The 26,473-nt window shown below is 41.8% G+C and overlaps 1 protein-coding gene across 11 annotated transcripts in view; it reads left to right on the forward strand.

The window, feature by feature from the left end:
* Nfia (nuclear factor I A) overlaps positions 1–26,473 on the forward strand; it is a 532,531-nt gene that overhangs the window by 397,519 nt on the left and 108,539 nt on the right. For all 11 annotated transcript variants that reach the window (XM_031377888.1, XM_031377890.1, XM_031377889.1 and 8 more), the window contains exon 4: positions 19,946–20,020. In XM_031377888.1, the coding sequence (XP_031233748.1) occupies positions 19,946–20,020 (75 nt within the window). The remainder of the gene's footprint in view (positions 1–19,945; positions 20,021–26,473) is intronic.

Raw genomic sequence — 26,473 nt, forward strand, 5'->3', positions numbered from 1 at the left:
GGTCTCTGCCTGCCTACCTTTTAACATATTCAACCGGCACACTGAAATCCTTGTGTTAGAACTTAGGGCTCCGTGTAGGACTGGCTGTATGTGTCCTCTGTTTTTGTTTCTGAAAGGCTTTCCCTCACTCACCCACTTCTACTTCAGCACCTGCCACTGTTTGTTCCAAACACTGTAGGTACCAAAAAATGGGGTCGGCCTTTGTATCTCCCAGCTTATGAAGGTTCTTCCCAGAATCACTTGCTTCTTAAACTTCTGCTGCTGGCATGCTGGCTGCAGTACTGGAGTGGTTTCTGTGGGATCAGCACATCCATGTACGGACAAGCACTGCCTTGTCATGTCAGGTGATGGAAAACTCATGCTCCCACAAGAAGAATGTTCCATACACCCAAGTTTGAGTTACACTGTTCTGCTGTGTCTTAGACTCCAAGGAAATCCTTTTCTAATTCAGTTTCTCCTTCCTCTACCGTAGCTAAGCTAACACTTTCCAAACTGGAGGAGTCCAGAGTGTACCGAATTGCTCAGTGGAGAACAGAGTAAAAGCAAAAGAGTCAAAAGGCGTGGTGGGACATTACGGACGTGTAAGGGTCTAAGCGTTCTTCAACTCGGATCCAAATATCTATGTCCCTCCCCAAGCCCATGTGTTCAAATCCTGGTCCTATGGCATGTTATTAGGAGGTGAGCCTTTGGGGATGTGGTGAGGTCATGAGGACAGAACCCCTAAAACAGACCCCAGAGAGCTTAGGTACCTTTTTTGTCTTGTAAGGGTGCACCTAGAAGGTACCATCTCTAAAGAAGCATGCTGGTAGGGGGTATCCAGTCTGTTGATATTCTGTTCTCAGAATCCCAGATGCCAGAAGTACATAGATAAATTTTGTTGTTTAGAAGCCACTCTGGTTTTGATATTTTGCTAAAGCAGCCTAAGTGGATTAGGACAGCACTGCAAGCCAAGATGTGATATGCTCCTAAACTGTAATGACTGTCAGTCACCAGCATCAGCAACAAGAAATGAAGTAGGATTCAGAGATGCTGTCTCCTCTCTGTGTTTTTGTGGAGTATTTCTCCAGAATGCCCAGGCTGGTGGTGGAGTCACATTTGTGATCAGGCTAAACTTCCGTGAACCTTTAGCAGATCCATTCATTCACAGGCATCTCTGAAGACTCCTGACTTCTTGGGGCCTTTTGTAATGAGAACTGATGTACCTGAAATAGATCTGGGAGCCATTCTTTGTCAAGAGTTAAGAAATATAGGCTGTCTTGTCTTCCTATAAGTGTAAGTTGCTGTTGTTATTATTATTATGTGAGAAGCCAAGCGCTCCCTGTGGAACTGGGATGTAGTGATGCAGAGAGAGCATGCCTGGCAATGAACACGGGCAGCAGAAATGTGATAATATTGTCTCCTGGTAATGAATTTATCCTTACCACAGGTCACAACCCCTTCTGTAGCTGAACTTAACCAGGGACACGTCTCCAAGAAGCTTAGTAGTAGCACCTGGAATTTACTGGCTTTCAATTTTTACGCTGGAAAAATTTAGCACCAGCCTGGTTTCCTCCATTTAAATATCAGAAATGGTTGGTGGGAAGCAGGTGGTAGTGAGGATCTTTTAACAGCATGATGGATCAAGGCTCTTGCATGCTTTGCCATTTTAGTGGCTGAGTCAAAAGATTAAACAAGTGAGGGAAATCCCATAGGAACTCATCATCATTGTCACTGAAAATGGAAAACACCGACATCTCATTATTTGTGACACTACAGGAAATAACAAAGATTTATTTTTTTAAATGAGGGGGATGGGTGTGTTATCCAGGGTCCAGAGGCTGCACATAAAAGAGCCCATTTGGTCAGCATGAGTTCTTACAGCTACGATACTGTTTTTACATAAAGGCCAATTACAACATATGTTTCATAATAGCAACAATTGTGGGGGTTTACCTTTATAAGGAAGTCAAGGGGGCCTAAGAAGCAGTCTCTGGTGGTGGCGGGGGGTGGGAGGGGGTAGGTGTCAAGATAGCTTAGAACCAGTTAAGAGTTCAGCCTGGCCTGGCCTTTATTCATCGTAGGAACTCAAGCAGATCAGTTAAACTTTTCTGCTTCCAATTTCTCAGGAAGCAAAGAAGTCAATAATTGACTCTGGGACTTGCTCACAGATCCGATATAAGCACATAGTGAGTCTTCAGACAGCCATTCCCCCTGCTGGCCCTGCTGGCCCTGCTGGCCCTGCTGGCCCTGCTTTGCCATTGAGGTGTTCTTATGTTAATTCTGGAGTCCTGGATATATGTTTCTGTACTACTTCCCAAATGGACCTAGACCTAGTTAGGCAGTTACTGAGAATTGGTGCTGAGCTAGATTCCTTGTTTCATTTCTAAACAAGACTAAAGAAATCCACCCCACTGTTTAGCAGCCTGCCCTGCAGGGACAAGTTCTGAAACCATTTCCATTTACATGATTGTAAAGAGATAGAGGCCAACTGTTTACCAGCTCTGGGAATACCCTGTAGAGTTTCTCTATCTTGTTCTTTCGTGAACCAACACACACACACACACACACACACACACACACGCGCGCGCGCAAACACGTGTATACAGACACACATGTGCATGCACACACACACACACACACACATACACACACAAACACACCCTTGTTGAGTTTCCTGATAGATTTTACTGACCAAGCCTTTGCTATGTTTATCTGACCCATAAGACTGCACATCTTTAAATAATATGCAGCTTAGCATGAAACTGTATGAACAGAGGGCCATGCCACAGTGGACTGGAGAGAGATGGCTGGCTTAATGTACTACATTAGGGCCTATGGATTGCCAATATTTATCTCCTTCTGCAGTGATCCATCCTTCAAATTTACCACTTTAGTTAGTGTATATGGAGATGGGACTGTGTATAATGCCCAAGGATAACTTGTGGGAGTCAGCTATCTCTATGTGAGTTCCAGGAACTGAACTCAGGGCCTTGGGCTTGGCCACAAGCACCTTTACCTGTTGAGCTATCTTGCTCCACTTCATGAATCTAAAAGTGATTTTTCCTTTTTTGAGTCTTTTCATGTTCCCAGAATTCCCCATCTCTCTTTCCATAAGAGAAAAAGAATCCACCCAGAAGTTATTATATGGGAAGCTTCTGTTTCACTTTGCATTAATTCAAGAGTGAAATTAAACTAAAAAGTAAAATTTAGGTGGGTGGGGATTTTTCCCTTAATTTCCTATTTTATAAAATGACTGTATGAAGTGGAAGCAATCACTGCTGTTCTTTGTAGTATAGTAGAAGTCTGTCTTTAAAGATATTGGCTTCAAACACTTAAGAATGCCTTGGTAGTTTTGCTATCACGGAGATTGTTTGCAAACCAAATCCTATTGGACTTTGTCTGTTAAGAAGGATCTCAGGTGAAATGGCAAATCAGTAGTGTGTGTGTGTGTGTGTGTGTGTGTGTGTGTGTGTGTGTGTGTGTGTGTTTGGGAAATCTCTTTGGTGTGTTGGACTGGTGGCCGCAGTCTTGCTACTGTAGATGTGGTATCAGGCTTTAACAAGGCTGATGCTGAAAGCCTAAGCTGCTGTGGTGAGAGCAGACCACTGGATAAGAATGGGCTGAGCCTGCGAATGTTACTGCCGATGCAATGCTTGTCAGAAACTCATTAACACTTTAGCTAAGCTCAAACCATGAAGTGGTACACTGGAGGCTCTTCCCCTGCTCAGGATGTCTGGAGAGGAGACATCCTCCTTCCCTTCAACCTGGGGGAGTGAAAGGAGGTGGGTGAGAGTCTCAAAGTCTTATGCCCAGCACATTCCCATGCAGCACCCACACACACCCCATGCCAATAGTGTTCGGAGAGAGCACCAGACTCTTCAACTTCCTTAGTCTTTTCCAAAGTCCCATCTCTGGTCATTGCCAGCTAAAATGCTACCTGCTTTACTTGGGGTTTCTTCCCGTTCTTTCCTCCTCCTTCTCCTCTTCCCCCTCGTTCCCTTCCTTCCCCTTGTTCGCTCCCTCCTTCTCCCATTCACCCTCCTTCTCCTTCTTCCCCAACCCACTTCTCTTCCTCCCCTTGCCCCCTTTGCTGTGCACCTCTGGATTTCCTAAACACCTTTGAAAATCCAGCTTGAGGTTTTCATCTCTGGTGTTCTCGGGGTTCCCCCTCTGTGCTCCATAGCCCTTGCTACACAAGGGGTTCCTCCTGAGGTGTAGCCTACTCTCACACCTATGCCAACCACAGCAGGCAGCTATCCAGTCTTCATTCTATAGCTCTGGCCCTCACAGGACACAACTGAAGTAGAAGCCCTTGGTAATTTTAGTTGGATGAATTAATAAGTATATACTATGCTGGAGCTGAGTTGAAAATCAGGGTGTCTGAGAACTATGGTGTTTTGTGAGGGGTTTTTGTTCTGTGTCACTGTCCTGTGCCTTGTAAGATATTTAGCAGTTTTCCTAACCCCTTGTGACTAAATGTCAGGAACCGTACCCTGGATGCCCACAGAGTTTGACAATCAAAAGCTGTATTCAAATCTTACCAAATGCCACCTATGGAAAAAGCACACCAAGATACTTTGAAAGAAGCTCTGTGTGTGTGTGTGTGTGTGGTGTGTTGTGTACATGTATGTGTATATGTATGTATGTGTGTATACATGTGTATGTGTACGTGTGTGTACATTGTAACATCAGTGGTTGCCAACTGTTTTTATAAACAGGTATAAAGTTCTTTTCAAGTTAGCAAACTGTGTAGCGAACTGTTGATACTTGATGTTGTGAGCTTCTGCAGTGGACAGAAGTACACTATTATAAAAGAAAGCATCTCTTCTCTTAGGAGAGCCCTTTGGAGTCACCGCTGAAGTTGGAGTAGCCCAGTAGTAGCATTAGCAAAGCTTAAAGGTAGAGCCTTTGCCAGGTGGCGCTGGAGTCTGTGCATTAATTCAGGCAATCCTCACTCTATATATAGAATAAGAAATTGAGGCCCAAAATTATTACATTACTTGCTCCAAGGACCTCAAACCTCAGTGAAAATGAGCTGTGAATATGTGCCCAGTGCTAGGCCTGCACCCTGTCCTGGGCTGCCCACCTCTCCCTCATGGGAATCTTTTTGTCTAATGGAGAAGAAAGGTTCAGGGTACTGCTTAGAGGTGGACTGCCACCAAGTCGTGAGCAATTGTGTGTTCCCCATTCTGCGTGGTAATCTGCCCTCTTCATGGATCTTGTATCTGGTAATGATACACCTGGCTATGTGGGGACACACAACATAAAGGGTGTGCTCTTTGGGTGGTGAGGAGAGTTCAAAGAGGTAAGCCCTGGACATGGGAGGGATTTGTGGTTTCCCTCATCTTTCATACATAGGAGGCCACTGCAAAAGTCAACATTCCTCAAGGGCCCTCAGATCAAAATGGTGATTCAGTATAGCTCCAGGGCCTTGTTAGGTTTCTTTATTTCCCAATTTAATTTTAATTTCAAAGCCCAAATTAGTTTCTAAACTTTGTTCTCTCTCTCTCTCTCTCTCTCTCTCTCTCTCTCTCTCTCTCTCTCTCTCTCTCTCTCTCTGTCATGTGTGTATATGTGTGTGGTATGTGTGTGTGTATGTACACACATGGATGCATACAGCATTGCAGTGTGTGTGGACATTTGTGTACACACGTAGTAGTGGGTGTCCAGGCATGTAGAGGCCAGAGGTTGACTTTAACTGTCTTCCTCTGTCGTTGTCCAGTTTCTTCTGAGACCAGCTCTCTCACTGAACCTGGAGATCACCAATTTGGCAAGACAAGCTAGCCCTTGAGTTCCATGGATCCTCCTGTCCCAACTCAGACTTCTTACATGGTTCTGGGGTTCCATACTCAATCCTCTGCTTGCACAGGGTGTACTTTACTGACTGAGCTGTCTTTCCAGGCCATAGTTCTTAGCAGCCTTCTGTAATTCATTGCTAAACACCTCCCTAGTACTTTGACCTGGAAAGAAAGTTCACACGGCAATTTTTTTTTTAAGTATAGAATAGTTTATTTAGGGCATGGGGAGGGGAGTTAAGAGGGTAGCAGAGGCAGAGAAAGGCAGAGAGAATGAGAGAGTAGAGAAGCTGGAGCCAGCCATGACTACGTGGAAAGAGGGAGAAAGGGATTGGGGGGGGAGAGCAAGGAGGTAAGAGGCAATGTGGAGAATCAGGAGTAAGCCACATGGCAATTTTTTTTTTACAAGGAGGCTTATTTTCTTCAGAATCTCATTTTGATGCTAAACAACAAATAAAGACAAATCAACAAATAAAACATGGATTTTTTATTAATATTCTTCCCACTTTCTATAATTCTCTCTCAGTGTTTGCTACTAAGATGGAATAGCTTCGATCTTGTGCATTCGAGGAGAAAAACAGTAAATTAAGCAGTGGTAAGGGTAGATAAAGCTGTATATAATAGGGCAGCTGTATAGGGAAGGAGAAGTGATGTTAAAGAATGGTGACTACTGTGAGGGACTGTAGGTTTCCTGATCTTAAAAGGAAGGAAGTAACCTTCCTACAGGGTATGGTAAAGAGTAAAATTGTCTTGGGCTAAGAGGCTGAAGTTTCTGTTGCAGTACAATCACTGGTATGGGAAAGCGAACAAAGTACTATCTGTAGGCCAGACCAGGCAGGTATACATGCACGGGAGTGAGAGCATTGCCATCTTGCCTGTAGCTTCACCTTCTGATTCTTTTCCAAGGCTTGGGCCTCTGAAGCTGGTGTCCTATCACACATTGTGGGGAGAATGTCGTAGCTGAGAGTGAGTGCTTGAGTCGAAATCCTGCTTGGTAGTCACTGTCTATACGACCTTGAGATATTTGTCTGAAGACTGTAAGGCTGTACTCAATTGCTTTAACTGAAAATCAAGAGTGTTATAGGAAGGAGGAAATGGCACAGGACAAAGCAGAGATAAGTATCAGGCTCAGAGCACTCAGAAGCAGTAAGCCCTCACCTATCTCTTTTCACTTGTGCACACATGGAGAGCTGAATCACCCCTTCTCACCTTCGCATGGCTAATAGTGCAGGGCTTTGTCCACTGTATAGGCCGTCACTGAGCCTCCAGTGAGCCTTCCCTGTCCGGTCCTCTCAGAAACTGCAACTTCCCTAAGATCCCTGCACCTTTCCCTGTACCCACTCCCCGGTGACCTCCCTCCCATTGGACTGCAAGTACCTGAAGCCCCAGCATATACAGCCTCATGCCTGCCACAGTACCCAGAGCAAAGAGGGATGCAGCAAATGTTCTAACTTGATCAATGAAAGTGCAGTCCACTTATTTCAGGTCACAAAGATGGTAACTAAGTGAGACCCATACCTATATAAAGGAAATAGTAAGCTTATTTATTATTTATTAAAAATATTCCCCTAGTAATCAATGCATGGAATTATGATTTGAGGCTGATCGTTTCTCAAACAAACAATGCCTCTGAACTAGTTGAAATGCCCCACAGGTAGAAATAATATCAGAAGGTCTGCCTGAAATATATTGAATATATTGAGTCTGCCTGAAAAGGTGTTGTTACTAGACTGAGGGGGACATAGTTTATTGGTTTATGTTCTGAGTTTACCGCCTATTATGGCTCTTAGTGTCGGTAAGTGTCTATTGAATGAACAAATTGGGCTGTCAAAAATTAATTTAAGGAAAATATTTAAAGCTGGGCAGTGGTGGCCCATGCCTTTAATCCCAGCACTTGGGAAGCAGAGGCAGGCAGATCTCTGAGTTCGAGGCCAGCCTGAGTGAGTTCCCATTCAGCCAAGGCTACACAGAGAAACCCTGTCTCAAAAACAAACAAACAAACAAAAATGCTACAAAGGAAAATATTTAAAGTACCTTAAAAAAAAGAAATCGCATTTGGCTTCTAACACTTTTGATAGTAGTTGGAACCCCAGAAATTTGGTCCTGGACCCTACTTACGTGCACAATGAGTTGTAGGATAATGTTGACTTCATCAGCTGTGGCTAGAAGGGTTCTACCTTCGAGCTAGCCATAGTTTGGGTCCTTCCTGGCACTGGGGCAAAGCTCAGAGGCAGAAATGCCTATGGTAGCAAACGACATTTCAAGTGTCCTTGACAGTTTACATCTGATTAGAACATGCTTTCTCTGTGATGGTATTTTAGGATGTAAATGAAGTTAAACACATGCATGTGTGCATACATACAAGGGGTTCCTGCCTCATCTGAGACCATTCTGTAACCTTGCAGTGATCTATGAGTTTCCTTGAGTCAGGGACAGAAATTGAACAATGGTGTTCAATTACAATAGAGATAGCCCACTGTAATTATATGACAGAAGGACTTCACGAAACTTGGCACTGAGCATCTGCCCTTACTTCTTGCTATTGGGAAAATGACGGGTATTCTCTAAAATCTCAGAATGACCAGAGACAGCAAACATTGAGAGAGAGCTGGAGGCGTTACCCTAGTGCTGCACCAACAGGTAGCTTGGGCCATTACTGGATTTGTTGATTGTTTGACATCATGTAGCTATGGTAGCCTGGATTACTCCATTTCCATGGTGGCAGTCTCCTCTGGTAGCACTAGGGACGTGGGGTCATTTGGGTTCTAGGTTCAGTTTCATTTGAACTACATCTTTGTGCTATGAGTAGAGAGCAGAATGCACATATCCTTCCTATTTTTACATATTAATCTAGATTTCTGCAGCAGCTGTAGAGTTTTAATGCCTGACTTCTGAGAGGTTGCATCGGAGCATTGGCTTCAATGTGTCAGATAGTTCCATGTAAAATTATTTGGACCCAAGGACCCAAGTCCTTTTTGGGTTTCCTAGGGAAATGCCAGCAGTCAGTGGTGAAGACCACTGTGTGGAGTGGGGGGGGGGGGATGCTGTATCCTGCAGTGAACAGGATCCTTCTGGAAGCCATGCCCTTCAAAATGCTGACGGCCCTGATGAGAAGCGGTGCAGTAATTCTGAGAACGTGAGCGTGCTGTCTTCCAGCTGAGTCTGAGAGAGACTCAGACTGTTTTGTGAGAACAAAGGTTCTGCTCCCTAAAACCAAGGAGACCGCCTGCATCCCAGAATGCTTCAGTGATCAAAGTCAGTGAAGTGAAGCATGTCGATCATCCTCCTGCCTCAAAGCCAAACTCTTTTAGCATTGATTTTGAGCTTCGAGGACTCAAGACCCCTGGCTGTACTAAGGCTTTCCGACAGCTCCCTGTTTATGTTGAGGTGTGGAGGCCCTAACAAAAACGAGTTTTTCCCTCACTTAATGATGATAATCACTTATATCCTACCCATTTTAAACCATCAGAAGGATTTCCCATTTTAAAAATATAAACGAATTTTCTTTGAAAAATATTTTAAAGATCAGTTTCTAAATACCCGCCTTTTTATCGCGAACAGCATGGACACATTTAGATATGAACCGGAGTTTTCAGGAAATCAGATCCTTAAAAAGAGAAAGTGAAACCAGGGAAGGCAAAGTCCTTTTTCTTTCCTCATGAAAAAAGTTAGCCTTCTGTCAGAAAAATACACTCTACGTCCATTTAAAAAAACAAAGTGTACTGATTGTTACAAATATGTAATGTACTTATGAATAAATAAGATTATATTAGGGACTATACATGTACCTATTTAAAGTAATTTAGAATCCCTTTATTTTGAAACAATCCAGTAAAATATATCAGGTTTGTTTTCAGCAAATTTTGTGTTACTTGCTTTGGAAAATAATCTTATTTTACCCCAAAATTTGCTCAAATAAATTAGACTATCAATGTTTTCACTTATGCACATTTGTGAATATTTAATGTCCATGTCAAAAGGACAGAAGTAACTAGGTTTTCTTTTACAATACCTATAAGATTCATGATATGAGCTCCTCTGTAACATTCTATATTCAAGGTACTTTACTAAACATTTACAATTTACTAGACCATTATTCTTAACAACAAACCATCTGTGGTAGATCCAACCATTAGTGCCATCTTACAGATGAAGGAACAAGAGTGGAATGGTGTCAACTAGGAGTCTCACATCTATGGTTCGTCTCCTACTTTACTATGTATAAATTGCAAACATAGTTTTTGAATGGCAAAAATAAGTGAACATTTTGGCCTATAGATGCTTCTGTGCAAGAAAAGATACTCCCAAAGAACTAAAAACTATCATAGCATAGCATGTTTGATTATTGCAACATCTGAAATTAGGCTTAAAACATGTATACATTAAAAGTTAGTACTGGAGAAGTTTGTTGAACACAGCAAAATCAACTTCACTTTAAGTAAAGTTTCAAGAGCAATGGTAGCAGACACTGGCAGGTTTGGGACTCTGCTGCAAGCTGACACTTTGAGGGAATGTTCTTAACAAAACACTCTCTTCAAGGGAAATTAGGTCAGCCTTCTGGAACATTTATCATGTGTACCTGTCACCAGCCAGACCCAGTCCTAAACTGAACTAAGATCACAGGCAGTGGTCCTTCCTTCTCTGAGAGCCGCAAAGGACAACATAAACCAATAGTTCTACAAATATGTGAGTTTGGCAGACACTCCCATGAAACTAAGGCCAACACCCATATAGTTGCTCTGGGGATTGAATTCCTTAATACTCTGTTTATAGAAATTTGAAACAGTAAATAGATTCGGTCTGTTCTGAAAAACACTCTGTCCCATGGCTCCTTTGGAAGGACATGTACAGTTGCTATAGAAGGTGGTGGGCAGATGGCCCATGCCTGAGTTGGAAGACACTGCCACCATCTACAGTTGCTATAGAATAGAAAGGTGCAGGCAGATGCCCCAAGCCTGACTTGGAATACCAAGCCATCAGCTCTTGTTTGTTCCACACCCCTCAGCCAGGTAGGTTTTGTCAGACACAGATAATTATGTGCATAGTTGCAAGGCCACCTCTAATGAAGCTAAGTAATTGCTAATTTGATATTGCAACAAGGATAATCAGCAAAATCCAGAGCAGTGGAAGGTTAGGATGGAGTGCATTGGAAAACCAAAGCAGCATAAGTAAGTCATAGTGCCGTGTCCTTTCAGCCATCATGTGGCAGCATGTTGGTGATGTCAGAGCACTGAGGAGTGAGCATGTACCTGAGTCATCATGTGTGTGTCAGCATATGTGTACGTCAGCATGTGTGTGCTGTAGCATGTGTGTGCATCAGCATGTGTGCTGCAGCATATGTGTGCTTCAACACTCAGAATGAGGGTTTCTTGAACTTAAATGACCATATCTCTGAGCCACCATTCCTGTATCAGCCAGATTGGGTTAATCTCTTTGGAATTCATCTTTTCATATGCCTATGGTGTAGTGAATACACACACACAAACTTAACATTGCTAACAGATTCATGAAGTAAGGTAAAGGGTGAAATTATGAAACACTTATGCAGCAGCAGGACTCTGCATGGCAAGAAAAAAAAGGGGTGACAGTAGATGGTGTTGATTCATCTGCATGTACCGAGTGAGGATGTGTGGTGTGTGCCGTACTGGTCAGTGATGGAGAAGCTTGGGCGAGTCATAGTTTCTAATGTCTTCCCCATTTCATCCACAATACCTGCCACTGTGTGTGAATGCACTCATGCACAATTCTCTGGGGTAGTTCCTAGTGAAATGCCCACGATAGAGATTCTTTAAACACTTAAGCAGAGCATTATTAAGTTTTGTTGTCTTTGAAAAACAACATGCAAAGAAAAAAAAAGTTTTACCATGTCTTTGTGGTCCTATTTCCTATGAGAATCTCAAATAAAGAGCTGGGAAAAAAAATGGTGTAGGGTTGGGGAGGGAGGGGTGAAGAAATCCAGCCATGATTCCTTGCTTCGAAAAAAAAAAAGTTAAGAAAACCAAAACAAAAAACAAAAAACCTTCCCAACTTTCTTGATTGCACACTCTATTAAGCCAGGACCAGGAAACAATTTCTAATCAGCGCTGTGATCTGGGCCCAGACTGTGCCGGCCTTTTGTAGTGGGCCTCAGATCTGTGCCCTATTCACACATGCTCACTTCCAGCTGTTGTCATTGAAATCCCACATAATCTTCCAAGGTCGAAGGGCAGTCACCCATGGCTGCTGCAGTTAAAAGGTTATGCTGATTTCTGTTGTCAAATATTGGCTCTTTTCTCTTCCAATCACTCCCATGCTACTTCTCTTTAACAAGAAGAATCCAGCCTAGAATTGTATTACATGACTTTAAAGTCTTAAAAAGTGTTCCTTCATTGTACTTACCCGGTGTGGCCTGAACAGTCTAATTCATTCTGTTATATTTCACAAGGAGTTATCTAGTACCTCTAAAATACTTCATGTTTGTGCTAGGCCAGCGAATCCAAAGTATCGTGGCCTGCATGATGTGTAACCTGCAATGGTTCCTGCAGAAATATATAATATAGACTCTATGATTGAATAAGCACCACAAATTATGGCATTAGGGATAGTGTAATTCTTGCAAGAATTGTACAAAGCAAAGTGCACAGACAGAGGAAACTCTTTGTGATCTTAAATATCAGCTGATGTTACGGTATTTGGAAAACTACATATCCCTATGTTTAAAATATCTCTTTAGATTATTTTTCTCTGTAGCCTTGGAAACGTAATTGAAAGCATTTTTTAACAATGTATTGCTTCAGTTCATCAATGATTTTCTATCCATGCTTAGTGAACCAAAATCAGTTCTAAGTGTCTTAAAATTGGCACATAGCTGCTGGTCACCGTCTCTCCCTGTCATTGCCTGTGTCTTATGCTGGTTTAGTAAGCTGAGCTCCGTTAATGGTTTCAGAGCCACATGAATTAGACCCAAAAAGGAAAGGCAGGGTGATGGGCCATGAAGGTTTTCTGCTGTTTTAGACTCATGAACCAGGGTAGCCCTGGGGTGATCCAGTTCCATGTCTGTTTCACTTAAGATAATCAGTTTCGAATGTATTCAGGGAATAAATTTCCTTATTTTTCCCTAATATATGCAAGGGTTCATAGTAGAGGCTGAAGTTATTACAAATAGTTCCAGCCATTTGTCAATTACCAGTTGTTACTGTCCGTGTGTGGAGACAGTTTTGATTTAGAACATGAAAGCAGTAAGTTTGGTCCAATTCCCCCTTTTACTTCAAAACTAGGTTAATTTCAAAATAAACTGAAACCCATCAAAATTAATTTTTTTAAAAAATCAAATATGTGAACTATTGCTCGCTCTTTGCTAACAATAATGACTTAGTTGATGTAAATTGTTCTCCACTTGTTTATATTTCAGTGGCATATTTAAAAACATAATTCCAAACATTAACATCTCTCTATTCTTAAACAAGTCTTCAGTTACAAACCATCCATTTATGTTGTGGTCTAAATATTTAAGGAGGACAGGGAAGTTAATTTACTATCATAAAAACAACCAAACAAAAACTACAAACAAAATTCTGCCTTTACAAAATGGCAAACTTGAGGTGTTCGGAAACTTAAGAGGAAGAAACACATACTTAATGGATTGTTTAAAAAGCACTTGACTTTTATAAATCTAAATATCTTTGTCAAAACATAGTATTGGTCACTCCACTTGGCTTTGGTGTTTCCTTCTGTTTCTAGGGTCATCCACGATGTCATACATCAAATATTCACAAACGTACCAATAAGTTAAAAAATTACTCTGAATTTTAGATGTTTTGCTAGTAAATATAGTCCTTGAATTCAGACAATAAAGTCTATCTGAAATTGCCAGCCAATCAAATTTAGTTTACTAAATGATATGATATATAATACATAAATTAGTAAACATGTTACTTGTGATAGATTAAAAAATAAAATATTACATAGAGAAAATTAGCAGTGCACATCTGATTCTCCCACCATCTGAATGGTCTTAGAAAAATCTCTGAGTACCTCAAATTTTCAGCTTTTACTTCTATAAAAATCATAATATTGCCAACCATACAGTTGCAATAGGAATTAAATATCTTAAAATTAGTCTCCAACAAAGTACCAAGCAAAGCCAATACTAGACAGATTATGCTTTTGATGAAATTCAGTACTACCCACAGAGAGACTACAGAAATATTCCTCAGGAAGGACCCTTGTTTTGCAATACAAAGTTACTATAGCAAATAGAATAAGCTTTCGTTTGTTTCAACGAGGTTACTTTCAATAGAAAATAATGTGTAGCTGGGCAGTGGTGGCACACGCCTTTAAGCCCATCACTTGGGAGGCAGAGGCAGGTGGATTTCTGAGTTCGAGGCCAGCCTGGCCTACAGAGTGAGTTACAGGACAGCCAGGGCTACACAGAGAAACCCTATCTCAAAAACTCAAAAACTCAAAAAAACAAAAACAAAAACAAACAAATAAAACAACTAAAAAAGCAAAAACCAAAAAAAGAAAAAAAAACAGAAAGGAAGAAAGAAAGGAAGAAAGAAAGAAAATAATGTGTTACATCATTTCTGTGTCTCTACAAATAGATATGTGAATTCTTCACATTTTTATTACAAGGAATTGTTCCAGAAACCAGAAATATCACAAATTTCTCCAATGAATGGCAAATACTTTAGTTATCATACAACTTATCATATAAAATATAAGGCATACATTATGCTAAAGTTAGAATTTGGCCGTATTTGAGCCTATAGAAGTAAACATCCCCATTTAATGTCTTAAAGACCTGTTTTCTGAGATACCCAAATTGAGTATAGAAGTAGCTATTGCTATGTCAATAATAACATAGTCACTTACATGCTGCAATAGAAGCCCACTAAATAAAGTTATCTAAGTCATTGAACGAATAGCACACAGAAGGGGGTTGTGCTGAGCCCTCTGACAATCTAAGTTCATAAGCTACAACAATGACCTCCTGGTTTATTGACAGAGGTCAGAGACGATGTCAAGGAAGTGGGTGGCTAGTGACATAAGACAAATGGAATAAAAATCCTTTATAACTTTACCTTATTGATTTTGGCCTTTTGGCCAAAGTCAGGTTTAACTGCCTTATTTATTGAGCACATATGAAATACTTACTTTTACAGGAGTATCCCGCAAGCACTTGTAGGCTTGTTAAGTGATCAGAAGGAGGAAGTAAACCCCAGTGAGGAGGTTTCTTTACAGAACTAGTGGCATCTGAAAAACTAGTACAGTGGCAGCACATCCCAAGACACCCAGACTCCTGCTGGAGTAAGGATGAGGTGAAAATAAAGGACCCTCTTCCTCCTTACTCAGAGGCTGGGGAACAGGGCCCAGAAAGGCTCCTTTCTCAGCCTCTGATTAACTAATGTGGAGACTCAATTACTAAGAAGAGGAAAAAATGGAAATCATCGTCTAATGAAGTTGTCTGTGCACTGCAGTCAACTTACATCTATAACTAGATGAGATCTAATAATTCAGCTCAGGGAGGACCTTGGTATCTGAACCTGAGAAACGCCTAGTCTCATATCAGTCTTAACTGCATCCTCCTTGGATGCACACTTCCCTGTCTGGAGACAGCCAGCTTTCTCTGATGGGCAGCCCTCTAAAGGACATGTCCCTGGCTCTCTTCCCCAACCTCTGGGCCATTCAGCAGGGTTGCCACACCTCAGCAAATCTAGCTTTTCCTGCCCTGCCTTAGCATTCAAAGGTAGGTAGATGTTCAGTCCTCTCATAAAATGAGATTTGGTTTCCAGAGAATGGTATTTTCTGAAATAATTGCTAACATTATTGAGATAAAAGGACCATTACTTCTAAGAAGTCATGAAAGAATTTCTCTTTACATTCAGCCTCTCCAGAAAGGCTCCTCCCCTCACACTGAGAATGGCTGACTCCCAGGTATATGAAACCTATGCTCTACTTGGGAATTCACTGAACAGAAGTACAGGAACTCTTTAGCCATCTTATATAAAAAAGAAGAGAGACCCGCTCTTATTCGAGTCTCCTACACAGTTCTGAACTCGGTTCAGAACTTTGAGTCAGATCACTTAGCAGTCTACTGCTGCATACATCTCAGGTGTACTTGACAGGGGTCTGCATTTTTCAGTCATTTCTAAGAGGCCCTGTTCAAAATGGAAACCCCAAAGCCTTTCCAGAGGTTACTGAACTTACTCAGTTGCAGAGTTTACAGAGATCTTCAGTGTTAATAACATCTGAATTTCAAACCACTAAGACTTAGCTCTGTTTTTTGTTTCTACCTCTTCTTCTTCTTGCAATAAATGTGAGCAACGAGCACATTCCCTTCCAAGAGATCTCTATGACTCGGTGTGTGTGGGAATGAGAGATTAAGCTTCTTGGGTTTCGTGGTAACTATTCCACCATCTCGCTTCTTCCATCACTCCAGAGGCTTCCTGTCTTATCACTGTCACTTAACAGTATTTGCCCAACCCTTATGTCTGTCAGGGACAAATTATAAATAAAATCCATCTGACAATTCAGTTATGCTGGGAAGAGTGGCTACCACAAGTGCTTGAGAAATATTCAATGCTCTTTGTTTTCATAGCCTAACTTTCAGGCATTTATTCACACACTTACTTTCCGCTTCACCCGGAGACAGAGGCTGCTGATAGAAGGGTGAATTATCTTTGTAGTGATGGTCTCAGCCGTCACAATCCTTGTTTAAGTCTGAGACTGGATTTCTTGGGGGCCAGTGTCAGTGTCTGTGGAACAATTCCACTCTTTGACTCTACTTTTTGTTTAGTGTCCCAGACAGTGGACCAGAATGAAAACCCTGACACATACCGAAGCATTTCTTAACAGAGAGACCAATGGTACCCCCTCTATCAGAAGCCACATGCATTTTTTTTCCTGTGCTGGTCCTGTTCTATTTGGAAGGGATAAATGTGAACGGCTTGGCTTTCTTTGGATGATTTAGTTTCTAGGGCTTGGTTTATTTCAACCTTACTACAAAACATTTGAGGAAACAAACACATTCTGTAACTGTTTTTATTTTTAAAAAACGAGGCCGGTTTGAGTTCTGTTCACTCAGGGTCTCTCTGGAGTACTTCACGCCTGCCAAGTACCTTCCCTTGAGCCAGAGCAACAATGGTACAGAGTAGACTCTGCCAGCTCAAAAGGGGGTCTGCTCAACATGAGCAAAGGGGGCTCACCATCTTGTGTGCCAGCTACTGTGTTAGAGCCCTGCACAGCACATTGGGTCAGTGCTGAAAACAGTGAAAGGAGTCCTTGCAGACGTGAGGTCAGTTAGGGCAGATTTTGGTAGAGGTATTGGGAGAACTTGGTCCTGAGGGATAGGTGAAGACTGACAAACCCACAAGAGGAGTCGGTGCTACCCACATGTGGGACTCTTGCAAGGTTCCTGATAGGCCAGTGTGTGCTGAATACATCGGATGTATCTCATCGTCTCTTGCACCTGCCACCCTCCTGCCTCAAAACCTTTGCTCATCTGCCAAAGAGCTCATCTGCTTTCTGTCCCAGTTGTCTTCTCAATATGCTTCAGACAGCATCTCTTAGGAGAGATTCTCCCTCACCGTCCTTCCTAATGCTCTTGCTGTGAGTTCTCTTCCTGTCACTTAGACTGTTCATGCTTTCTTTCTACTAATCTGTGTTAAATGGTTATAGCTGTCTCTATGGCTAAACTGCAAATTCTCTGAAATTAGGGACCACAGATCCAGCACAGCACCTGGCACATGCTAGGCACTAAGTAAATATGTCTTAAGAGGGTGAATGGTCAGATCTGCCTGACATTGAGAGGGTTCCTGTGGATTCTTGAGAATAGCAAAGTGAATAAAATGATAGTAGACAATAGATGGTTTGAAGACTGTCTGTGATGGTGGTGAGAATTGGGGATCGAATGCCCTCGATCACGGGAACATGGAAACATGCATAGTGGAACAATGTAGATCGGAGGCTGAATCAGTGTGTGGACACATGGGATTAGGTAACTGGATAAAGCCAGAGTAAGGATGGCACCGAAACATAGAAAGATGAATACTTTGAATGTATTGGATCTGAAGCTACCTATGTGATGTCTGGATCAAATGTCCAGTAGATGCTTACTTTAAACACTTGGAACCCAGGAAGGACCTTAGCAGAAGGAAGCAATTTGAGCATCCTTGGCTGAAAACTTCACTTATCTGTTTATTCACAGATATTCCCTAGCTACTTTGAGGTGTAGAAATCCCAGTGGTGAATCTATTTTCCACAAATTCATTTGCTCAGATAAGGACAACAAAGGTCGCACTCCCCCAACACTAGTCACCCAGATAGACTCACTTTGGGGTAGCAGAATTAAAGCCTATGTTTATATTTACTCCATTCATAAATTCTGAGTCTTTTCTTAAAATATGGCCTTTTGGAGTTTGGTATTAGAGCAAGTGTCAGCAGATAACTTGTGGACAAAGAGAGATGCTCAAAAGCTGCACTCTCCACTCCGCTTCAGTTTTCTGGCTGGTGTGTGCACTGAGCCCACACTCGTGTGCACTGAGGCCGGATTTCCTTTGTTATGGTCTGTGGGATAAATGCAATCTTAATGGTGCCCAGTAAAATAGAAATGTTATGATCTGTTTTGACACGACCTCTTTAAGGGAATTTTTTATTTATTTGCTCAAGTTTTTGCTTCTCAGTTCTTTAATCCAAGAGACAGAACCTCCAGCACTTACTAGACAAGAGCCCCTAGATATATGCCCAACTGTGAGTTGCTTTAGTAACTAAAAGTCCTTAAGAACTTTTAAGGTGAACCTTTACTGTTTCATTTTAAACAGCAGGTTACAGTTGCTATGTATCCTAATATTTAGAACTACTTTTAGTACTATAGATATTGTATGCTATATCAGAGTTAACCGAAAAATTTAAAGCTCAGGAAAAATTATTTCTTTATTCAAAACTGTTTTGTAATCAAAAGAACTCATAGAGCGCAAGTGGCCCTCTAAAACATAGCTACTTCTGTATGTTTCTATACATGGCCTCTAGTAAGTTTTCTGGTGTGTATGCTTTGTACATCCATCTCCTGCCCCTCAACAATGAATGAAAATATGGATTCTCTGAAGCATGTACATCCCACTTATGGGTTGCTGTACATTCAGATTTACCTTTTCTTCTGCCTAATTTCCTAAGGTTTGTGTCTCATTGCAAAGAACAATTTAAAAAAAAAAATCTCTGCAGCTAACACTTGCTCCTGTGCGTCACACTTTAAGGCAGGTAAAGATTAAGCTGGCTTCACAGGCAAATCTCAGCAGTAGAATATGCCTTGTGGGATATATAGAATCAAAGCTAGAGGTGCAAGAATGGAACGTGCCTTAGACTGTGCATAGCTTGCCTTTGAAGGCTGGTTTCTGAGCGCATCGTGAAGTTGTACTATGCTTCTGCATAGATACAAAATCAGATATTTTAGAGAAAAGCCATTATATTCCACTAGAATGAAGCAAACATAAAATTCAAAGATGAAACAACTTTGAACTACTTATACATTTCATAAAAAAAAAAAAAATCTGCCAGCCCAAAAACTACTTTTCTCTAAACAAATACAATTTTGTGTTTGTACTCAAAATAATTTGTTTCCACATTTCAAAAACTGAATTTTGTTTTTCCTGTTTGGCTTTTCCGAAGTTTCCTCTGTAGGGTCTCTAGAAAAGCAGGGGGTATGTTCAAACCTCATTAGATTTAAATGAACAGGTGGCTAACCCTGACCAGACATTTCTGTGGTGAATGTGTCAAAGCATTATGGAGTTTGGCTATCCTGATTGATTCCCAAGGATTCTGGGTCTACACCTCCTTTTCTCTTCTCCTCTCTCTCCTCTCCTCTCCTCTCCTCTCCTCTCATCTCATCTCCTATCTTCTTTCTTTCTTTTTTCATTGTCTTTTGTTTCAGACTTCCTGTTGAATTTTTTAAAACCATCTCCAAAAGGGGGGAAATCACCTGGTTTTTACATCAAAGCTTCTCCACAACTTCAGACCCAACCCAAAAGCTGTGTCTGTTACCAAATGACTGTACCCCACCCCCCAAACAGGAGCACAGAGGCAACCGGGTGTGTGCTTAGGCCTCACATGCTCCATCTTAGCTGGACGAGTATTCTTGTGTTGTTTTAAGTTTTCTCTTTATGACAGTTGGCTTTCTTCTGTTTTTGTTTCCACAGGACATTTGGGCTTCCAGGACAGCTTTGTCACATCAGGTGTTTTCAGTGTGACTGAGCTAGTAAGAGTGTCACAAAGTAAGTATGGTTTTGCTCTGATTCAGTCCAAATTTGCCTTCAGTTGATGTTTATTCTCACAGGGCTTTAACACTTTCACAGCACCCTTTCTGTTCTCCTTAGAGGAACTATACCAACTAGTTTGTGTAAAAGCCAGTATTTCTAGGTTAGGAATAATTAAGAATTTTAATGTGAGGCATTACGGTAAGGACCAATGCTGACTGTCCCATGCAGTCCTAGGTGCATAGTGTGAACTTGAGTTTAGAAGATCGTGAGTCTTCCCTCTGGTTCCTGAGGAATTCTGCATTTCAGAGACTTTGTTTCTGACCTTTAAGCGATGCTAATGCTCTCAGAATGAGTGGCATATTACAGCATGGTCATTACCAGCCTGTCGATAACAACTGCAGCGGTGATGGAAGAGTTCGTGCCACCGCCCAGTTATGTTGATCAAAGGCCCATTGATTGTATGTTTGTTATGGCCTAACCCAAACAGTACAAAAAGCATGGGAGTCCGGCTGTCTATGTCTCTCTGTCTCTTCTCCCCGACAGCCCCCACACCTCACACAAACGGTTGCCCTCCTTCCAGAATGTCTGTTTTAAAAGCATCCCTACAGTGACTACCTGCTCTTAGTCTCAATTTAACAGTGAAATTAAATATCAAATATTAAAATTTTATACTTTTATCTGCCTAAAGGTAGGTAAACTTATATTGCTAAATATGCCTTTCAAGTAGCATCAGGTTCTTAACAGAATGACATGGAATTTGTAGCCCTTATTGTATGTATTATAGGCTTGTCTGTGAGATGCCACAAAAGTCAAGCTAGCCTGGTCTTCAAAGCCTGGATTCTTTCAGATCTTGTTTTGGTCATCACAGGCTGGAAGAATCTTTAGCATCCAAAAACTGGGATACAATATGAGACTAGAGGAAAATCCCGGTGTTCTTGAAGATTTACCGTTTGCTAAGCACTGTGCTGGGCCTTGGAGGAAGGAGCATCATCTGTTGATGTTGTTCCTTGGTGTGTCTTACCTGTACTCTAAGTTGCACAATCTATACTCTGAGGCTAACTTAGGGGAGTCAGAGAAAATCTTCTGTTTAAGACCAGGCAGGTTAAGTGGTGGGAAGGCACCTGTGCATGTTAGAATTCTGACAGTCAGGGAGGCTAGTAGTGGTGATGAGGTACTCCTAGCTAGTAGTGGCAGAATCTTCATGGGGAAGCAATAGAAGTAGCAGGTGATAGCCTACAGTGGGGATAATTTGGCTGTATTATGAAGGGTGTCCCAAAGTACTAGCTGAGGGGAAACTAGATGACTTTATTGAACAAGAAGACATGTGCCTCCCTGGTTAGTGCATGGTGGGTTAGCCAGTTACTGGCCATAGACAGATAGCAATGCATATGTACTGAAGGTAATCAATATTCTATATTTTTCTTATTAGCTTACTAATAATAGCATGTAAAGAGTATGTCTTATCAAAGTGTATCAGTCATAGAGGCATTAGAGGGAAGTATATTTATTGAGGCTTTATTGAGATCCAAGCATAACCTTGATTAAAAAAGAAATCCTTTTTACTCTAAGATTAGAGCTCTAGTCCGTTTCGTTCTGCCTTGGCCACTCAAATGCTTGCATTAGTCTTCATTACCAGCAGAGTTCCAAGGTCTGGGGCTTGTAAGAGGCCAGACAGCTCAGAACCATCCCTGGCCTCTTGCCCTTCCTCCCTTCCCTCATTTTCCTTTCAGGTCTTATATCTAAGATTGATTAGACCTCCACTCAGCCTAAGGCAGCATGATTGCCAAGTGAATTCTATATGTTCCTTCAAGACTGCCAGAAGGGATGCCTACCCTTGGGGCTAAGATTGCAGAGTGTCTCGGATTGTTTCCTGTGCCTGTGTAGGGGGCTGGTTAGCAATGGCCTAGCATTGTGAGCATCCTTCAGCTTCTCAATGCTTTCTGATTCTGCACACTGCTGTGCCATCACTCCAGGACTCGTTCACACATGGCCTTGTGCTGACTGCAACTGTTTGGTAAGAGCAGGACCTTACTGTATCAGCTTAACCATGGCTTCAGGCCAAACCGGTCAGCTACAGGCCAGAGACCCTCTCTTCCTTGTAGATCTTTAATCTAAGTTTGTCAAGCTATATTTTATAGATTGCCTTGGCTGCTACAATAGGGATTCCCAAGCTCTGTCCCTCAACCCGAAAGCCTTTCTCAAAGGCGTATGCCCTAGTTAGGTCTCTGTTCCTGTGATGAAGCACTGACCAAGAACAACTTAAGAGAGGAAAGGGTTTATTAGCTTACAGGTCACATGCTATCATCAAAAGAAGCCAAAGCAGGAACTGAAGCAGAGACTACAAAGGAGTGCTACTTACTGAATACTTACCCAGGAGTGATTGACACCTCTCATGCTGGGTGTGGCCTGCCCACATCAATCATTATTCAATAAAATGCCCTACAGACATGCCCACAGGCCAATCGAATGGAGGCAGCTCTTCTGCTTCATAGCTTCCAGCTTCATAGTTTGTGTCAGGTTGACAGGAAACACCCAGCAAAGCATACCATCCAAACTGCATAAAGAAGTTGAGTCTATGTTCATTCTTCACAGAACTGTGTTGCCCCTTCTCTTCCTGTGAGAGCTAAGCCTCTGCTTTAGGACTGTATGGGAATTTATTTGCAGATAAATCGGGATGAGGAACATTCTGCATCCTTTAAACAGAAATAAGCTAAATGGCAATGTATGACTAAGACCCAGGGTATTTGCCCTACAGGTTCAATTTGAATATTAAAAATTATGTGAGTGAGAATTTACCAAGTGTACATCTTGTACTTTGTGCTAGACATGTGGTCACTGCTTGGCACTCCTGTGGCTGGGCTAGTGTCCCTTTTCAGAGATGAAGGATGCTGTGGAACTCAAAGACATTGAGCATCTTGCTTCTCAGGTCTTTGTTGTGATTGCTTCTATAACTCTATCATATAGTAAAATAGGCCAGTGGGTTCTTTGTTGGTTAATCATTTCTTGTAGGCTGATGTATCTTTACTTTATAATACATGTTTTGAAGGATTGCTAAAATGTAAAATGGAACAAGTAAAATACGCAATTATATTTTCCCTAGATTCATTTTCAGTGTGACTTTGTTCTCAATTAGTAGACTTGATATTTTTAATTCTGACAGTGCTGTATATCGAACCCAGGTCTAACATGCTAGATAAATCCCATACCAATTAGCTACATCAACAGTCCTGGAAAAAAGTCATATATCAGAGCAGTTTTTTAGGTTTATAGTTTTCAGATAGCAAAACACAGAGTCTCTTATGCCCCATCTCTCACCACTCCCCAGTTAATAACTGTGGGTAGTATGCTACTATTGGTGAGCCAGTATTGACACAGTTATTTATTAAACGTCGATCATTTGCATTAGGGTTTCCTCTTGTGCTTTTGTTCCTGTTACTTATTCTAAGTGTCTTCACAAATGTGTAAGGGCACATGTCTACTATTATATATCAAGCAGAGTCATCTCACGGCCGTGGAAGCACTATGCTCTCTGCCTACTCAAACTACACACACATACATACCACACACAAACACACACACAAACATACCTCTTGGATCTCTCTGTTGTTTTGTCTCTCATGTAGGTATTTTACTGGCCCTAATATCAGGCTTTCTTATTCCCTCTGAATCTGTCCCTTGGTGTCCTAGCCTGACCTGTTCATCAACCTCATCACAATCACTAGTTGTGACCTCATACAATGTGGAGACTTCGGATTACTCAGAAACGATACCCTTTTCTTAAACTGTTTCTCTTATCAGATATATAGTGTTAGCCTTCTACATGTGATAGTAAAAATATTTACTTCCCCCAGGATTCCGGTGAGGTTCTAACTGTAATAGAGTAGAGAGAGCTATTTCAGTATTTGCAAATAAAGAGTCACTGAAATAACTATGCTGATGTTGTTGCCTGGGATAGTGCCACCTCCAAGGTGGCAATGACAGAGAAACTCAGCCTCACAAATTCCTAGGTGAGAGTTAGACTAGACAGCCAGGCTACTTGACAATAAATGCCTGGACAGTTAGGATCTGCTGGACTCAGGACTCCGACTGGCCCAGGAGAGCTGCAGGAAGCCATGAACTCCTTCACCCTTGCCTCCCGCCAGCACCCTTTAATTTTTGCCTTGATCATCTAATGTTTGTGAATTGTAGCAACAGAAACACTGGAGCTGAGAGTATGGATTTGTTCTGTGGCCCGTCTCCACACGTGGCAGGACCATCTGAAAGCACTTCTAGTTATTTATTACCTTGTTCCACAAGAGGGAGAAAACACAGACCACTGCACGCTGGGCCAGAGAGAAAGAATTCAGTACAGGGGAGAGGCTCCCAGGAGCGACTGTGGTTCCGAATCACTGAGGTTGTTTTAGCATAATCCCATGAAGGAGGAGACAGGAGCCATCTGTTGAGATGGTGCTTTATTACACAAAGCCCTCTACAGGCATTTCCAGATAGGCCCCTCCCCTGAGCTGCCAAGGAGAGCCCATTCTGCTGGCTGCTGAATGTCGCTGCTTCAAGGGCTCTCTGTCAAACCCACTCTTGTTTATTTTGTGCCAACATTTCCTCAAAGTATGTGCTCCGAGGCTGCCAAATGTCCCTCCTGGTGTGAACTCAGAAAGTTCTACCCCAAACTCCACTCCTGCTCATTTCCTTCTAAAGTGCTGACTGTTTTCCTTGAAGTTGCTGGAGAGATTCTGAAACCTTAAAGGCCTCAGTGGGAAAGAGTAAAAACCACAGATACACACACAACCCATTGTGCCTCTGCCCTGGCCTGTTCTCATTGCCAGCGTGGTTTGTACACCCAAACTGGCTGCAAGGGTTAAGTAAACTTCGTGGCTCAGGATGACTTCACAGCCCTGGAATTCTGCAAAGCCAGGATTCTCAGTACACTGTGGCTGGCCTTAGAGTCTTTGGGTGTGAAAACCGCTCTCAGCTACTCAGCCTGTTCTCTGGTTCCTGCTACATGGCTGCAGAATCTATTAAAGTCAGCAGATGAATTGCCCTGGCTCTGCCACAAAGCCTGGCTACCCGATGGACTTCAGGGTTCCTGAGTTGTTTGTCAATGGAGAGTGGTAGTGAATGGAACAGAGCCTGTGCCTCAGCCTGGCATGAGGTGGCACCCTAGCGGCTGTTTCCTGCCTTGGGAATGTGCACTGCTGAGATTCTCACACAGGAATCATCGCGGGAGTTCCGAAAGCAGTTTATTTTAAATTTCTTTTTCAAGTCCTTGGTATGGCTTCCAATGCCCATACCCAGGGACATAGGTTTTAGAGCAGCAGTTTTGTAAGAACCAATGAATCAAGTCTAATCTGACTTTCAGAAGTTCTGGGACAGAATTAACTCAGCTAAGAGGCACAGTAAGAACATGAGACATTGGTAGGGATAAGCTCAAACTTGAAAATACAAATTATCCTTACCTGGAAAGGCTAATGAAGAAGTGGGCCTCAGATGAGAAGTCCCGGTGCCCCATCTTTTGAAGGTTACCATTTAAATAGTAGCAGTTCTTTCTGCCTCTTTTGGAGGAGGATGGCTTAAAAACTTCCTAGTCTGAGCAGGCAGCCTGCTGGCTCTCTCCTCTGTTAACACACACAGAAACAATGACCATGGTACAGACATTAATTTTTTATACAATTTATACTCTTAAGGAAGAAATCATTTGGACTTCAGCATTAAAGGAAGAAACAAAAAGACAATGATAAAAAGTGCACTGCAGCTCCAGCCCAGACCGTCACTGTGACCTTGCCTTTGTTTGGCATTACACAATTCAATGGCAGGCCACTCAAACTATGCTCTCGATCAATATCCTATTAAAGCAGCACAAAAAGTCTCCATAAACTTAGTGGTTAGCTATGTTTATAAATGGAACTCGGCATAATTAGATGGTCAATAGCAGGCTCTACTAGTAATTTTAAAATGAACATCACACATCTTATGCGTAGAAGCCAGAATCAACCCCTCTGGAAGGAAGGTATGGTGTGTAGTAGACAATAGGTTGGATGGCCTTTTAAAAAAAATCATCTCTATGTGCAAAATGCAGCTTTTAAAGAAAATCTGTTAAGTAAGCTATATAATAGAAAATTCTAATCAGTCCCTTAAGGTTTTTTTCAAGTCTAAGCCATTTCATTCTAAATGTATTACACCATGGGATATGTTTCATTTTCTAGTTTTAATCAAGCCCCCACACAGAGAGGAAATAATAAATGTTGCCACACTCTTCGAAAAGAAAAAAAAAAATTGGTCTATCTGGCTTAACTAACAGATTTCCTCCCAGTACAATTCAATACAATTTTAAAATAAATGTTGAAGTTGAATTATTTCCAAAGAATGCTTTGTCATACAGTTTTTATTTCCTTGACTCATTTGGGGTGAGTGTTTAAATAGTAAAGCAGGAAGCAAATGGGACAGACCAACTGCACTAAGATTTTCTATCATTTC

This window comes from Mastomys coucha, unplaced genomic scaffold (assembly GCF_008632895.1).
Source record: "Mastomys coucha isolate ucsf_1 unplaced genomic scaffold, UCSF_Mcou_1 pScaffold18, whole genome shotgun sequence".
Taxonomy (NCBI): domain Eukaryota; kingdom Metazoa; phylum Chordata; class Mammalia; order Rodentia; family Muridae; genus Mastomys; species Mastomys coucha.